This window comes from Moschus berezovskii, chromosome 15, assembly GCF_049115385.1.
Source record: "Moschus berezovskii isolate FMDL1 chromosome 15, NW_MosBer_1.0, whole genome shotgun sequence".
Taxonomy (NCBI): domain Eukaryota; kingdom Metazoa; phylum Chordata; class Mammalia; order Artiodactyla; family Moschidae; genus Moschus; species Moschus berezovskii.
Genome location: NC_142474.1, coordinates 18,592,467 through 18,609,796, shown reverse-complemented (window position 1 = coordinate 18,609,796; position 17,330 = coordinate 18,592,467). Strand labels below are relative to the sequence as shown.

The 17,330-nt window shown below is 37.9% G+C and overlaps 1 protein-coding gene across 8 annotated transcripts in view; it reads left to right on the top strand.

Moving 5' to 3' along the window:
• PHF20 (PHD finger protein 20) overlaps nucleotides 1–17,330 on the top strand; it is a 136,297-nt gene that overhangs the window by 61,978 nt on the left and 56,989 nt on the right. For 7 of the 8 annotated variants that reach the window (XM_055436595.2, XM_055436577.2, XM_055436585.2 and 4 more), the window contains 3 exons: nucleotides 4,065–4,178; nucleotides 5,251–5,439; nucleotides 5,970–6,149. In XM_055436595.2, coding sequence (XP_055292570.1) covers nucleotides 4,065–4,178; nucleotides 5,251–5,439; nucleotides 5,970–6,149 — 483 coding nt within the window. The remainder of the gene's footprint in view (nucleotides 1–4,064; nucleotides 4,179–5,250; nucleotides 5,440–5,969; nucleotides 6,150–17,330) is intronic. The other variant, XM_055436609.2, reaches the window with a different exon arrangement.

The window sequence follows — 17,330 nt, the reverse complement described above, 5'->3', positions numbered from 1 at the left end:
TGAAAATAAGTCATGTCCGTGGAGCTGAATTTTATGGGAGGCATATATCCAGAGGAACATAAATTTGGGAAACGTATTCTTGGCTGGGCTTCTGAGGTGAAAGATAGCTCTTCACTAGATGCTTCAGCTTATATGATAAAACCTAGTAAGCCAAGGTGTTTTGCTTGTGCCAGTTCAAATGATTCACTTCAAGTAAGCTTACCTAGAACCTGGAATCTGGAAATAGTGTTTTCATGAGCAACATGAAAGGGGAAAAAAGAGAGGTAAGTAGATGTGGGCATCTCTGGAGGAGGTGGGAACAAAGAACACTGGACCTGGGAAGGGAGGGTTATATTTGAAATTGAGCTCTCTGCAGAGTGATTATGGATTTTTAATTTTCAGTCTAAATGAAAAGCTGAGATGGCTAATTGGTAGAGTCAAGGTTAGAGGATTTAGGGAAGAGTACACAATTATTTTAAAAAGTTGAAATTTGGAATTCTTCTAGAATAGCCAAGAAAGAAACAAACCCCGAATTTCTTTCTAAGCCAAACATTCCTTTGCTGGATTGAGTGGTGTGAAAAGCTCCCAGGATCTCTGTACTGAACACTGTCTATGATTATGTGGCAGAGGCCTGCAGATATTCTTGGTTATGTGTACTTTACATAAAAACCGTGAATCCCTACCCTTTTAAAGTGATATCTGTTTTTTTTCTTACAAGTCTAAATGGCTGCCAAAGATAAATGAAAAATATAAACTGTGACATAAAATATATTTTCATCAAAACTGTTTAACTACAGTATGTATGGCTGAATCCCTTCTCTGTTCACCTCAGACTATCACAGCGTTGTTAATCAGCTATGTTTATTGTTGTTGTTTAGTCTGACTCTTTTGTGACTCTATGGACTGTAGGCCACCAGGCTCCTCTGTCTGTGGGATTTCCTAGGCATGAATACTGGAGTGGGTTGCCATTTCCTTCTCCAGGGAATCTTCCTGACTCAGGAATTGAACCTGTGTCTTCTACATTGCAAGTGATTCCTTTACCACTGAGCCACCTGGGAAAGCCCTAATTGACTGTACCACAATACAAAATAAAAAGTAAAAAACAAAACCAAACCCAAAACAAAATATAAAAAACTGTGGAACTACATCTTCAACCCATTTGTTATCCCCTTAATGATGCAAAATGCAAAGCCAGACTTATCTATCAATCTAGACAGCAACATCATATGTAATTTTTGTGGGAAAACTCTTATTTACTTCAAATAAATGTATTCGTGCTCATTCCCAGTAGGCAGCCTTCTTACATCTTAGTCCTAATTTTCAGGTATGAAATTGGACGATGGTTTGATTTCTTCCCAGTTGAAATAAGGCATTTCCCCTTTCGGTGGTTGTTTTCACTCTCAAAGAGCTCAGCATTGTACCTATGCCTAACTGGGGCCTAGACTTGCACTGTCCAGTATGGTAGCTGCTAGCCACTCGTGGTTATTGAACACTGGAAATGTGGCTCTTCTGAATTGAGATGGGCCGTAACTCTGAAACACACACTGGAGGGAATTCCCTGGCTGCCCAGTGATTAGGACTCCATGCTTTCACTGCCCAGAGTCTGGGTTCAATCCCTTGTCTGGAAACTAAGATCCCACAAGCCACATGGCATTGCCAAATAAACAAACAGAACAAAACCCACAGAACACACTCTGGATTTCAAATAGTACTAAACAACAGCAACAAAAAAAACCCATGCACGAATGTGGAATATCTCAATAGTTTAAAAATATTGGTTACATATTGAAATGATGTTTTTGGATGTATTGGGTTAAATAAAATATGAATTAAATATTCATATTTAAGTATATAAATGTTACTTTTTATATTTATAGAATATCTTAAAAATTAAAAATCTGTATTTAATATGTCATCTATTTTATATAAATATGTAGCTATTTTATATATTTAACAAATATAAAATATAAGTTAAAGTTATTTTCACTTTTTTAACTTTTTCAAGTGACAACTGAAAATTTAAAATTATCTATGTGGCTTCTATTTGTGGCTCTCATATTTCTGTTGGACAGCAGTGGTCTAAATTCACTGGCTTTCTCAGTAGGATTCCAAGAGAGAATTAAGCTCTAATGCCCAAGGCATCTGTGACCTGTAATGAATTGACTTCTGCCAACTACTCTTGGGAGAATTAAGAAAATAACCTTTGTTCTGTTTTCAAATGAGGAACCCCTGTTGAGACGGTCTAGACGTTTTAAACCTCTGGGCAGTGTACCGTGTTAGGATGTGGGATGTAAATAAGTAGGCCTTTTTGTGTAAGTGGGAGAAGGGCACTTCTTCAAGGAAAGGTAGACAGTGTGAACAGGCAAAAATCTGATGTGTCCTCACCATAGTTTAGGGAAGAGAGTGAGTATGTGGGACTTGAGCGTTCTGAAACAGATTCCCCTTTGGTTACTCTTCCAGTTGGTTGTACTCTTTGGAAAGTGTGGACTGGGATACTTGCATTCCAGTCTGCAGACTGCTTCTCTGAAGCAACCTTACTTCACTCAGATTAAAAATGGGGCATTCAGTTTATTGCTTGTATTAAGTGTAGGATGTTACACCAGATAGGATCAAATTCAATAGAGAACTGGGGTTTTCCAAGCTTACTGTTAACACTTGCCTGAGCTGTTCCTCTCCAGTTAGAATCTCTGGAGCAGAATCTGGGAATACTAATTATTAACAAACTTCCCAGATGATTCTTACTGTAAAAAGAATTCATTGTTGGGAAACATTGAATTTCTGTGTGGTTAGCCCCGGTTTGTATATGGTATCAATGTGAAGGTTTGCCAGTATTTCATATACTTCAAATCCCCTTTAAAAATTGCTTGAAATAAGTCAATTGACATGGTGGAGGCTTGAGCTCACTAGATTATACAGACCTTACTGGAACCAGATCTGAGCTATTTAGGGAGGATTGTTTGTATTTAATGTGGAATGTGTGTGATCTCTAAGTTCCCACCCTTGGAACAAAGTAATGTTGGCACATTGAGAAGCTTGAGCACACAAAGAACCAAAGAGATCAGCATTCTCATCAGGTTTGCCTCCTCAAAGCTCAACCCTCTGTCCTTTGTACATTTGACATGGCAGATCTGAAGCTTCTGGTCTTAGATGAGTCTTCTCTCTCCCCCTCATTCTTCCCCTCCCATTTCCTTCCCTCTTCCCTCTCTTCTTTCCCCTGGCTGCTTCTCTCATTTCAACCTTCATCAGACCCCCTAGCTCTACCTTTCCCTCAAGCTTCCCAATTCCTTATCTTTTGTTTTTTTCTTCTGCCTGCCTTTTGGATTCTTATCTTTCCTGATGGGAGAGAACTTCTTAAGTGTTAGGTTTCAAAAATAAATAGTGAGTACTATCTAAGGGTTTAGCTTCTGCGCTGCTAAAATTATGTCAGTGCTGGATTTGCCAGTGTTAAGCAACCTTGTCTGGAACTTTGGTTATCAAATAGCATGGTCTCCTGAGATTTTTCTGGAATTGTCTTTTAGAGGTTGTTAATGTTGACGTTCTCTTTGGTCCCTCAAAACTAGGACCAATGCCAAGCTGACCAGTTCAGCAAGTAGAGGTTGACAATAATAATCAAGCTTTAGTCCCAGGGTACAACATTTTACGAGTTAGCCTGCATGGTGGATTTCCTGAGTATTGGATAAGCCAAATTTTGATGAGAAGATTTGATGGTTATAAAAATGACTTTACTGTTGCCTTTGTACCCTCATATTTTAAAAGAGTCATATTAGGATATTTAAGGAGTGGGTTTCAGGAGATCAGTATATGACTAGAGCTGGGTCATAGGAAAGATCACAAAGATTCACAGGTCAGTCTGCAGGGTGTCAGCATTTCCTATAAGGAAGTAATCTTTCACCCTTTTCACTTTTTACTCCTTTTGGCTTAAGTGAGAATGCGCTTTGAGGGTTTATTTATTATGCAACGATTTGTGTGGATGTGCATGTGTGCGTGTATATATATATTTATGTTTTATTTGTATACAGCATGAGAATTAGTCAATAAAAAACTACATATCTTTTTGTGTGTGTGTGGTTTTATATACATTGTAGCTGTGGATTCAAACTCTCAAACTTTGCAACCAATAACATTGGAATTGAGAAGACGGAAAATATCAAAAGGAAGTGAAGTCCCGTTAAAACGTCCTCGGCTTGACAAAAATTCATGTGAGTCTTCAGTTTGTGTATGTGTGGCTGGAACTTGACAACTGTTGGGTTAGCGCCTGTGTGTCCGTGTTGTCCCCTGGGCCTTATAGACTCTAATGCTTGTTGATCACAGGGGCTAGTGTGAGTGAGATGTGCTTGGATCAGAGGAGTTTTGCTAGAGGGAAAATAAATCCCAAAGCACAAGCCATGTTAATGTTGAGTTCAGTAATGCCATTTCTATACGCATCTGATTTGGATTCCACTGGAAATTTAATGGCTTAGGAAGTGATGGATTTCATATGCTGAGTGAAACTTTAAATATATATTTATTGATTTTACTCTCGCACAGGAAGCTATATTCAATATTTTAAAATAACCTAGTATAGTGGAAGAGTCTGAAAAAGAGCATATATATGTGCATGAACCTATACATGCACACCTGAAACTATCACAAATCAACTATACTTCCATTAAAAAAATGTTATTTATTGATTTTTAAAAATTACCCTATTGGTTCTAGAAAGGACTTGTGATGGCTCTATGGTTCTGTAAACCTTATTGCCTTGGGGTGTTGTTAATACGTACATTTTTATGTTGGAAAGCCCCAAAATAGAACTTGTTAAGATTGGGATGTGACCTTGCCCACATATTTTCAGATCACAAATCCTTAAATTAGGAAAATTACGTCCTGGCAGAAAGACTGTGCCTTTATTTAAAACTGGAAGCCAGGATAAGGTATTTCCTTTCATCATTGATGCCAGAAGTCTGTTTGAAGCCCTTATCAAGGCAGCCAGTCCAGAAATCTGTGTGTGCTAGTTCACTTCAGTAGTGTCCAACTCTTTGTGACTCCATGGACTGTAGCCCGCCAGGCTTCTCTGTCCATGGGATTCTCCAGGCAAGAATACTGGAGTGGGTTGCCATTTCCTCCTCCAGGGGATCTTCCCAACCCAGGTGTCAAACCTGCGTCTCTTATGTCTCCTGCATTGGTAGGTGGGTTCTTTACCACTAGCATCATGTGGGAAGCCCCAGAAATCTGTAGTAGCAGAGTTATTTCTTCTGGTCTCTTGACTACAACTCTCTTAATGGTTTATAGCCCAGGAAAAGTCAAAAAACTACTCGGAAAACACTGACAAAGACTTATCAAGGAGACGGTCTTCCAGGCTGTCCACTAATGGGACCCACGAAATTCTAGATCCTGACTTGGTTGTATCAGATTTGGTTGATACGGTTAATACTGATCCTTTGCAAAACACTTCATCCAATACCAAGGAATCAGAAGAAGGTGAGTCAGAGTCTGTTCTAGAATGGTCTTGCCAACCTGCTGCCTGTCTGGTGAGAACCAGTCTAAGTCAGTCATTGTGTACTACCTTACACAAGTTTTAGATTGTCTTGAAATCAAGATATTGATTTGGCTGCAGTGTTTCTCATGTTATTTTTCACTGAGGATTCACAGACAAACTTTTGTGTGCATTTGTAATTGATTTTGCTTGTGTATGTGAATGTTGAGTTGGAGGTACAGTGCTAAAGAGCCTTGTTCTTCTGTCTTTCTGATGCCATCTTACTCTAGTGCTTCTGCCTTTTTGTTAATATTTCCAGTAGATCCTCCCTTCACTTTAGCTTCTTATTAGCGTTTTTCTTTGATATGCTTACAATCCTGACTATGTGTGCTGGAACCTGTGAATGTATTCTTGTATGCTGTGAAGTGAATGGCTTCCTCTAAAAAGACCCTGACTTTATTAGTCTTTTGTGGGACTTTAGGTTCTCAGACTAAATACATGTATATGTTCCCCAATCTTTCTCTTTTTCTTCTAGGTCAGTTGAAATCTCCTTTGGAAGCTGGCCAGGTCTCATCCACACTAACTTGCCACACCACTGGGGATGGATTGGGGCCTGCAGGCTTGGAGTTGAACTGCAAGTCAATGGGAGAAAACACTATGAAAACAGAACCAGCTTCTCCCCTTGCTGAATTACAAGAGATTTCTACTGTGGCAGGTTCATATTTAGAGTTAACATAATCCGCTTATAAAATATATTTTTGCTTCTGCTTTGATTGTGAACTAAAAAAATGAACTTTCCTAATGTTTTTTTTTCACCCTTTATTAATAATAATTTCTTATTTTGATGCTATATACTTAAAAAATGCTACATGTTTATCTGATATTGCTAATTTGTGCTTCCTCTCTTTTCTTGATTTACTGAGGATTTATCAGTTTTGTAAATAATTTCAAAAAACTAACTTTCTTCTTTAGTTTTCTCTATTTTAAAAAAATGTCATTGATTTCTGTTTTGATCTTATTTTCTTTCTTTAAATGTTTCTAGAAATATAGGTCATTGATTTTAGATCCTTTTTTCTAATATGAGTATTTAAAGTTTTAAAATTTTCTACTAAGCACTGCTTTAGCTGCATCCTACAAATATGTTGTATTTTCATTTTCATTCAGTTCAGAATATCTATGATTTATTTGTTGACTGTGTGTTACTCAGAAATATGTTTCATTTCCAAGTGTTGGGTTTTTTAATAGATCCCTTGTTATTATTTACCTGATATAATTCCATGATGGTCAAAGAACATACTCTGTAGGATTTCAATCTTTATTTGTTTTTATTTTTGGCCATGCCATGGGGCATGGGAGCTTTTAGTTTCCCTACCAAGGATCAAACCCACACCCTCTGCAGTGAAAGCATGGAATCTTAACCACTGGACTGCCAGGGAATTACCCCAATCTTTATACATTTGCTGTGCTGCTTTTTATGGTCCAGCATATGATCTGTCTTGATGAATATTCTATATGCATTTGAAAAAATTGTGTGTTCTGCCATGGTTGTAAATCTGTCAGTTAGGTCAGGGTGGTTGATGGTGTTTTTCTGGTACGTTGCCACTGGTTTAGTTTTGTTTTTCTGTGTGTATCTGTTTCTCCCAGTTACTAAGAGATGGGTGAGTGTGGATTTATCTTTTTCTCCCTTTAATTCTGTCAGTCTTGATCCATGTATTTGGAAGTTTTGTTTTTATTTCCATGCATATTTTAATTGCTATGTCCTCCTAATGAATTGCCCCACTTTGTGTTTTGTTTTGGCTGTAAGGCTTGTGGAATGTTCCCTGACCAGGAATTGAACCTGGGCCCCGGCAGTGAAAGCCCCAAATCCTAACCATGAATTGCCCTCTCTGTAATGTGAAATATCACTGTATCTTTGGTGGTAGCCTTTTACTTGACTGTCACACTATCATGTGCTTAAATTTGTTTTAGTTTTATATTTAACCTGCTTGAGAGTCACTGAGCTTGAGTATGAAAATTGACTTAATTCTTGTATCCTTTTTCTGATATTAGAACAGGTACTCCACCTTTCTTTTGCTTTCTGTATACATGGTCTATCTATTTCTATCTCTTTTCTTTCAATATAACTATGCCTTTAAGTTCAGACTGTCTTTTATAGATAGTTGGGTTTGGATTTTAACTGCATTGTTTAGTTACTTTAAATGAAATTACCGATACAATTGCATTGAGGTCTGCCATTTCGCTTTTTGTTGTGTGTTGATTCTGTGTTTTGTTCTTTTCCTTCTTTCCTATTTTTTCAGGTTAATTGAATTTTTAAAATCCAATTTTAATTCATCTGTTAGCTTTAAGCTATACTTCTTACCATTTGTTTTAAAGGTTACTCTAGGTATTACAATGTATATATGTACTTTTCAGTTTACTTATAGTTAATATTGAACCATCTTATGTAAAATGTTGTGTAATCCATTAACACCTCCTTTTTATGCTCTAGTTATCACATGAATTGAATCTACTTATGCTATAAAGTTGACAGTATAGTATTGTAATTTTTGCTCATGTATTTTAAAGAAAGTAAAACAAAAGAGATAGTGATTTACACATGCATTTACCATATCCAGTATTCTTCATATCTTTTGTTTTTTAATTTATTTATTTTTAATTGGACGATAATTGCTTTACAATATTGTGTTGGTTTCTGCCGTACATCATCATGAATCAGCCATAGGTATATGCATGTCCCCTCTCTCTTGAACCTCCCTTCTTTATTTCTTCTTGAAGATTTCTTTTCATGTTAAATTTTCCTTTCATGTTTTTTGTTTTATTTCTGTAGGGCAGGTTTCCTGGTGACACATTCTTTAGGTTTCTGTTTATTTTAACATGACTTTATTTAACTTTCATTCTTAAAGGATATTTTCACTGGATATAGAATTGTGGCTTTACAGTTTTTCTTTCTTTAAAGTATCACTTCTTTATAATAACTTTAAAAATGTTATTCATGGTCCTCTATTGTTTCTGAAAGGAAGTTAGTGATCATTCATATTGTTGTTTTCCCTGACTGTAATGTGTTATTTTCTTTCTGGCTGCTGTCAAGATTTTGTTCTTTATCTTTGGTTTATAGCGGTTGACTATGACGTGTTAAAATTTGCTTTAGTGTTATATGTAACTTGTTTGAAATTTACTGAGCTTGAATATGAAAACTGATTTATTTCATCAAATTTATGTGAGACTTTTAGAAACTACCCCGCAGGTAACTGGAACTCTGGATTTTTATGTTTTTGTTCAGTTTTCCCCCTTCATTTTCAGACTGAAAATTTTTCAGTCTATTTTCAAATGCTTTTCTCAACTCCAGTCTGCTTTTAAGCCCATCCAGTGAATTTTTTTATTTCTAGTACTTTTTAGTTCTATAATATTCCTTTTATTCCCCTAGATTCTCTGTTGAGATTTTCAGTCTGTTTACTCATCATGAGCATCGTTTTAATATCTTTTTAAAAATACTTATCTAACAACGTATTCTGAAGTTAATTGCCATTAACTGACTTTTCACTCTAGGTGACACTTTCCCATTTCTTTATATCTCTAATGTATTGGATTATAGTCTCTGCATTGTGAGTGATAGGTTGTAGTTTGGATTACGTTATGTTCTTCTGAAGAATAATGATTTCTTTGTTTTAAAGGGAAATTTATTTGAACTCAAAACTCCAGTTTCTTGCTGTGGACCTTTTTTTTTTATTAATAAAAATCTTTACTGAATTTGTTGCAATATGCTTCTGTTTTATGTTTTTCTTTTCTCCTGCAATGGGCAGAATCTGAAACCTCTGTTCAGTCTTTGAGCTTTAGTTGGTCTTGGAATTCTATAGGTTCAGAGATCAGTCAGAGATCAGACAGAATTTTAATGTATCAAATGAGGCCACCCTTTTGTGGCTGTCTTCTTTCTAAGATTTTACTCCTCACTTTCTAGCTGTTGTCATTACACTGACCTTTGTCTTCTGTTTCTTCAGCCAATAAGACTCAAGGGTTTTAGCTATTCTGTGCTTCTTATTGGAGCCCACCTTTACATGAAAAGTTTATTATTTCAAATGTCTGACTCCTGTTTCTTTCTCTCTTTGTTGCTCTTCAGTGCCTTTAGATATTTTTTTCTTTTATATTTTTTCCCCAGAGTTTATAATGGTTGTAATCGAAAGGGTTGTTTCCATGTGAGGTCTTCTACCATTACTGATGGAGAAAACTCTACCTTATGTTAATAGACACACGGTTTAGGTAGTTGCACATATCCATGACTACACAGAAAGATAAGTTTCATGATTGCGTGTTGCATTAATAGCTATTTGAATGTTATTGGTAATGCAAAAAAAATCATGATTTCATAATGTTATGTTTCTGATAAATGGTTCCTTTTGATGGATATTTAGATTATTACTGAGCAATAGCAAAGTATTTCACACATTAACATGGTAATCCTTGAACGCTTATGGAGAGCCCTGTAGGATACGTTTTTATAAGTATGATTGCTAGATTCAACAGCATGCATGTTTTAAATTACGATGACAAATCATCCTTCATAAAAAGACCATTCTGCTTTATATTATGATCAAGAGTGTGGTACAGTACAGAGTGTGGTACATGTTTTCCCTACATTCTTACTATCTGTGGATACTACTCATCTTTTGAATTTTCTTTAATGTAGGTTAACATTGGAAACAAGGTTTACTTTTTAAGTTGTATTTTTTAAAATGAGATTGAACAGTTTTTCATGTTTTATTGAATATTTTAGTCTATTTTTTGTGAATTGTCTTTTCATAGTCTTTGTCCACTTCCTGTAGGATTATTTGTTTTTTATTATTGATTTGCCAAGTTTCCTTTGCATATTATTGATGTGGATCCTTTGTCTTTTATATATATTGTACTGTATTTTCTCTTGGTCTGTCACTTGTCTTTTACTTTTAATCATTGTATTTCATAATGAAATTTTAAAAAATTAAATCTACATTCTTTTTTCCTTGGTACTTAAAAAATATAGTTATGATCATATTCATTAGAGAATAATTGCTTTACAATGTTGTGTTGGTTTCTGCCATACATCAACATGAATCAGCTATAGGTATACATATCTCTCCTCCCTCTTAAATCTCCCTCTCACCCCCTAACCCCATTCTAAGATTCTTGATCAACGTTCATCTTTTTAAAAAAATTTATTTATTCATTTTTGACTGTGCTGGGTTTTCATTGCTGCACATGGACTTTCTCTAGTTTGGGTAAGCAGAGTTGCTGTGCTCGGGCTTCTCATTGTGGTGGCTCCTTTTGTTGCAGAGCATAGGCTTTAAGGTGCTTGGGCATCAGTAGTTGCAGCTCATGGGCTTAGTTGCCCTGCAGCATGTGGGATCTTCCCGGACCAGGGATTGAACCCATATGCCCTGCATTGACTGGCAGATTCTTTACCACTGGACCACCAGGGAAGTCCCCAACGTTCATCTTTAAAAAGTTGTTTATATTATAAAATTTGACTTAACATTAATTGAAAGAGGCAAAGTAGTGGATGAGGGAATTAGTGTGAGTAAATTCTGGTGTTTCCTAAATATCTGTGAAGGCCAAAGAGGGCTTGTAGGATATTCCTCTTCTGGACTATGCTATATTATGAACTATGGCAGCCTAAGAGAGGAAGACATGGCCTTGTTGGAGAATTTAGCCAGAAACAAGTTATGGAATCAAATGTCTTGAGGGTCTATTGATGATATGGTTTGGGACCTGGGAAGTGTTCCTTTGGTAAACCTGGGTGGTCTGTAACCTTCCTCCTTCATGTGTGTGGAGAAGATAGGCTGTGGAGTTCCCAAAGCAGAGCTTCTTGGGTGTGTATGAGCCCAGAGGAAGAATGAAGATACTTGTGGAGATATTTGGGTTGAGCATGGTTCCCTGGAGAAGGATGTGCAGACACGCTTTTAGTGAGAGACTCAGGGAAATAGTAGAGATTAAATGAAACTGTCTTCCTGCAGTTACGGCATGCATGTTGAGAAGACACTGCACACGTGGATATGGAAGCTCTGGTCATACATCTTTTTGCTCAGATCGATTAGAGTGTCATGTTGCCCTGGGTAGCAGACGCTGTGCTAATAAGTGTCAGTGATGGAAGATCAGTGCCTGCCTGAAGACCACCTTAATCTGGGAGGTATGATGTTTAAGCTGAATCTTGATGGATGTATAGCACTTCCCCTTGAGTAACACAGGGGACTAGGTATTCCAGCAGAGGGAACTGTATGAATAGAGGTGTAGTACGTCTCTTACTAGGCTCTTGCAAATAGAGAGAAGGTAGTCAGTTGAATATTTAGCGATTCTGTATTTTGACACTGTGTGCTTGTGACTTTATTTAATATAAGCTGTCATGAAATCTATACATTTACGTACTCATTTGTGTTATACTAAATGTAAATCTAATCTATATATTTAATAATAAATGTAAGATTTGAAATTCTTTGCCTTACATTAAGAGTAATTTAAATTTGGGGGAGTTCCTTGGTGGTCCAGTGGTTACGACTTGGACTGTGTTCAATCGACATGGCCCTGGCTCAATCCCTGTTCCAGGAACTAAGATCCTGCAAGGCGCTCAATGTGGCAAAAAACAAACAAAAAAAGAGTAATTTAAATTATAAATAGAAAATTTTACAATGTTAAAGATTAATGACATTTAAATAGTTTTGTTTTTATAAGACTTTTATACCATGATGACTATATGTCTACAGAATTTATACTCTTATGTGGATAATTTCAATTTAGGTTGGAGGGGCAGGTTTTTGTTGTTGTTAATCAGATTCTATGTAGTTTGCATAAATGCAGTGGCAGAGCAGTTCTTTGAAAATAGTAAACTGAAAGTACTCAAGTGTCACTTCTGGCTCATTCCTTTGGTCTTCTGTTCTGCTGGGTGCAGAGTGTTGTGCCTCAGCCTTGTGGGCTTGTGGGTACCAAAGATCCTCTCATTTCGTGCTGAGCCTCTTCTCAATGGCAGGGCTCCTCTCCTCAGCTGACGTTTTCTCCTTTGGGAGGGATTATTAGACTTGATGTGCAAATTTGGTGGAAATTTAATCTCAGAATTTAGAAGTCTGTTTTGGCATGGAGAACTCTCTATCACAGCCACGTCCCTTAGCTCAGTAGACTAAGCTCTTCATTATGTTGTCTAAAGGGTGATGTTAACGTTAGAAATCACTTGAGATTGGCAATGAATTGTTCTTCATCCCTAGGAAATATGCTGTGCAGAGGAGATGAGTGAGGAGATGAGGTTAGAGGCTAAATCCCAGTGCTTGTTTTAAAGTTTACACACACATGCAGTTTCTGTCTCATGTCTGTTAAATTAGCTGCATCTCAGGTTTGTGGCTGGAGAAGGCAATGGCACCCCACTCCAGTACTCTTGCCTGGAAAATCCCATGGTGGGCTGCAGTCCATGGGGTCGCTAAGAGTCGGACACGACTGAGCGACTTCACTTTCACTTTTCACTTTCATGCATTGGAGAAGGAAATGGCAACCCACTCCAGTGTTCTTGCCTGCAGAATCCCAGGGACGGGGGAGCCTGGTGGGCTGCTGTCTGTGGGGTCGCACAGAGTCGGACACAGCTGAAGTGATGCAGCAGCAGCAGGTTTGTGGCGAAGATGGAAATAAGGTAAAGTGAGGGTGAGACAGGGAAGTCTTGGAAAAGATGGTGGGAAGATTTCATGTTGTTTTGTTTCTTGAGGTTGCATGGAGGATTTTCTAGGGAATAATTTTGAAATCATGGCAACTAACTGAAGTACTTGCCTGTTTGCAAGAGAGTGTGTAGTAGGGTTAGTGGTGTGATTACCTGGAGCTTGAGCTAGGAGGAGTAAATGCAGCATGGATACCATTACTTTTTTCTTTTGTAATAAGCTCTAAGCTATTTGCTTTTATGGCTTAAATGTCAAGAGGGGAATGCAGTTGAAATTGTTCTACTTGAGTAGGAATTTATTCAGAAATTAGAATACATGCCCTTTGAAGTTGGGTTGTTCTCTAAACCTCAGCCCGGCCTATTTGGTCATTCACAGATAACCAGGGCTGTTTGAAAATGGACTGTAGTCCATTCATTAATTTTGCATGTGTGCTCAGTTGCAAAGTCATGTCCAACTCTTTGCGACCCTGTGTGTGGTAGCCTGCTAGGCTCCTCTATCCGTGGGATTTCCTGGACAAGTATACAGGAGTGGGTTGCCATTTCCTTCTCCAGAGGCTCTTCCTGACCCAGGGATTGAACTTGCATCTCCTGCTTTGACAGACGGATTCTTTACCACTGAACCACCAGGGAAACCCATTCATTCATTTTAGTAATGAATATTTAACAAGTGCCTACTAAGTGCCAGACTCTATTCTAAGCTGTGTCATTTGTGAATATTCTACATGAACCATAGACAAGAGAGAAAACTAAATAGTAATGGTATCCATGCTGCATTTACTCCTCCTAGCTCAAGCTCCAGGTAATCACACCACTAACCCTACTACACACTCTGTTGCAAACAGGCTTATTCAACTAATTTTTTCTTATTTTTTTTTTTTTTAAACTGAGTACCTGTTAGAAATCGGACATTGCCACATGGTCTGGTGTTCACTGATATGTTGTCAGTTATAAAATGAATGGGAAGTTACTTGTCACTGAACTATTAAAAGTTTACAGATGATTTACTTGCAAATTAAACAGGTTAGTTTCAGAGTAATGCCTATAGTAGTTTTTGTAAATGATTTATTTTTAAATTAACTTGGTCTGGTTTAGTGTAGTGCTTATAATTGTTAGATATCAGGCACCTGTGTTCTCTGTTTTCTTGAGTAAGATAGTCATAGACTTAGAGGCATTGTAGTTTGGGAAGTTGGGAGTGTCTGTGATCTGTCATCAGACATGTCTTGGTGGAACAGTGGCTGAGAATTGATTGTTCTTTTGGGGTTAGAGAAATGAATGAGACATCTGGTCATTGCCCTTGTAGGTCTTTCTGTCCTGAGGCATGAATGAGATTTTGTTACAAGAGAGAAAGTAAGGCGGTGTCATGAGAAATACTTAACATTTTTAAGAAGAGAAGACTGCCAGTGATAATGTGTGCCTGTCACATGGAAGTTGAACTCAGGATTCTCTTGTTTGCATCCTGTTGCCTGAGAGTGAATACTGTGTGTTTCGAAGTGAATACTATATGTCTTACTATGTTCCTGGGAGCTCTGCTAGCTATCAATGGGCGCTCTTGGTCTTAGGGTACATTAAGTGCTCTTTGGACCTGACATCTGGAGACAGGTGATGTTTAGCCTAATAGTTTGAGGGTAGGGGTGGAAGAATATGGAACTTGGCAGGGCTTTGAAGGATGAGTAGCAGTTAGGCATTTGGAGATGAAGACAGAACAGCATCAATAATATAATTACAGGATCTTTTCTGAGACTATTAGGTGTGCTTTCTGACTTAATTTCAGGCTTCCTGAAGTGGGTTAAGGCTGAGCAGGTAAGTTGGTACCAAACAGATAGTTGCTTTGAGTTGCTTTCTTGTTTGTGAATCTGTTGAAATGCTTCGTTTGCAGGATATAGAGAGCTGTCAGTTCACTTGGATCTCTGTTGGTAAGGTTGCATTCCTCCTACTTAGCTGTTCTGTGGCCTTCAGGTATTTTAAAGTTTTTTTTTTTTTCCTATGAATTGTTTGACAATATTTACCCTTGAATATTTTGATGTATATTTCCTTTAAAAAAAATGAGTGCATTCTCTTATGTTACCACAATTATCAAAATCTGGACCTTATTCAAACTCCACTAGGGATTTCATTGGTACTTTTTACCTCATTAATGGAGGTAATCTTGTCTTTATTCAGCATATTCTCTTTTGGTAACTTGCTTTTTTATGTTCATAAAGTTGAAAAGAAATCTAGAAAAGTACAAGGACTATAAAAATAACATGCATGTTTCCCACCACCTGAACTGTTGGTTTTGGTCATGACTGAGGTCTTTACTCTGGCCTGGCTGCTTTCTGCTATCACTCCAGTTTCATCATTTCTTAGTTTCTCTCCTTCCTGCTGCCTCTGTTCCAGCCACAGTCCTCCTTGCTGTCCTCCAAGCAAGTATGGTCATCATTTTTGAGTCATAAGGAGACAGCAATGAAAGGTTTTATTTAGTGTTGATTTTAAAATTTAAATTTGATTTTTCACAGTGAGAACACTAAGGAATACTAACTCTTTGTAAGTACAACTTCTTGATGAGTTTTCACAACTACTCTGGCATAAAGACAGTTCAGTTCAGTTCAGTTCAGTCGCTCAGTCGTGTCCGAGTCTCCGCGACCCCATGAATCACAGCACGCCAGGCCTCCCTGTCCATCACCAACTCCCGGAGTTCACTCAAACTCATGTCCACAGAGTCGGTGATGCCATCCAGCCATCTCATTCTCCGTCGTCCCCTTCTCCTCCCGCCCCCAACCTTTCCCAGCATCAGAGTCTTTTCCAGTGAGTCAACTCATCGCATGAGGTGGCCAAAGTATTGCAGTTTCAGCTTTAGCATCAGTCCTTCCAATGAACACCCAGTATTGATCTCCCTTAGAGATAAAGACAGGACCCCTATTTAAAGATTATTATTAATATATAAAGAGACATTTTGCTGTTTGTTTCCCTCCTATAAATTTCAAAACCAAATATACTGAAAAAAATTAAAACTAAGTAAAAGGAAAAAAAGTGAAAAGTCCTCTGTTACTCTTCCCCCTCTTGAAAGAACCATGGAACAGTTTGGTGTATGCTTTTCCATTCTTTAACACGTTGTTCTCTGCATATACAAACACACATGTACTCATGTAACTTTTTAAAAACAGAGTGGTAGAACCATATTCTTGTATTAGTCAATGGCTTGTCATTTTTATACAGTATTTTTCCATGTCAGTTCATAGCTCTTTCACGATTACATATAATTTATTTCTTTGGATGATTTTCCATAATTTATTTAACTTCCCACTGTGAAAGACATCTAAGTTCTTGCTAATTTTTCACTGTTAATTCTCCCTGTTTTATAGAAGAACCTAGTACTTGGCAAAAAGGGGTAACTCAGCCAGAGTTAGAATACCACATTTCCCAATGGCTGGGTCATTCCAGCTCCTGTCTTCTGACTGAGTACTGAATGCCATGTGATGAGATGCTGGGTGCTATATAAATCAGGTGACGTGAACACACATCCTGCCTTTAGAGAGGTTGCACAGTGTGTAACACGGAGCTCGCTCTGCCCTTGAGGGCAAGTGTTAAAGCAGTGTGTATATTCAAGTAAGCAGCTTAGTAGGCCAGCTTTGAAGAGCACTGTGTGTGGTAAAGTGATGTCAGTACTCCAGACAGGGTGGTGCCTTTGAAATTCTTTAATTTGAGGGGGTGGAAGTGTTGATCTGGAAACTGAATGGTGTTCCTGGTTTTTCTTTTGGAACAGGGGCTTAGTGGTGAGCACAGGATGAAAAGATTGCTGGTTGTTGAGAACTCATTCACCAGGAATGTATTATGTAAGTCAGCAGGAAGGAGGGCGGGATCGTTCTCAGAAGCATCCCGCAAGGCCCCTGGAGGCCAGGGTGCTGCTGTGTTAGTCACTGTTTAGAGGTTGCTCTCCTGAGCTGGTGCCAGTCTTGTAATTTCTAACTTGGGATGGAGTCAAGATCAGTGTGAAGGAGGCTGGGAAGGCAACACCATCTAGTCTAGAGCAGAAGCCCTGCATTAGCTGCTCCATACACAGCTCTGGCCTTTGGGGCAGCTCTGCCATCTTGTGGAATAAATGCTTAGTTTCTCTTGTGAGGGCCAAGTGCGGATAGCCTTGCCAGGGTTGCTTTCCTCCCACTTAGCTATTCTGTGACCTCGAAGTATTTTTCCTGCGTACATTTTTTCATCTTTATATTTAAAAGATGTCTTCATTTTGAAATATTGGAAGACATA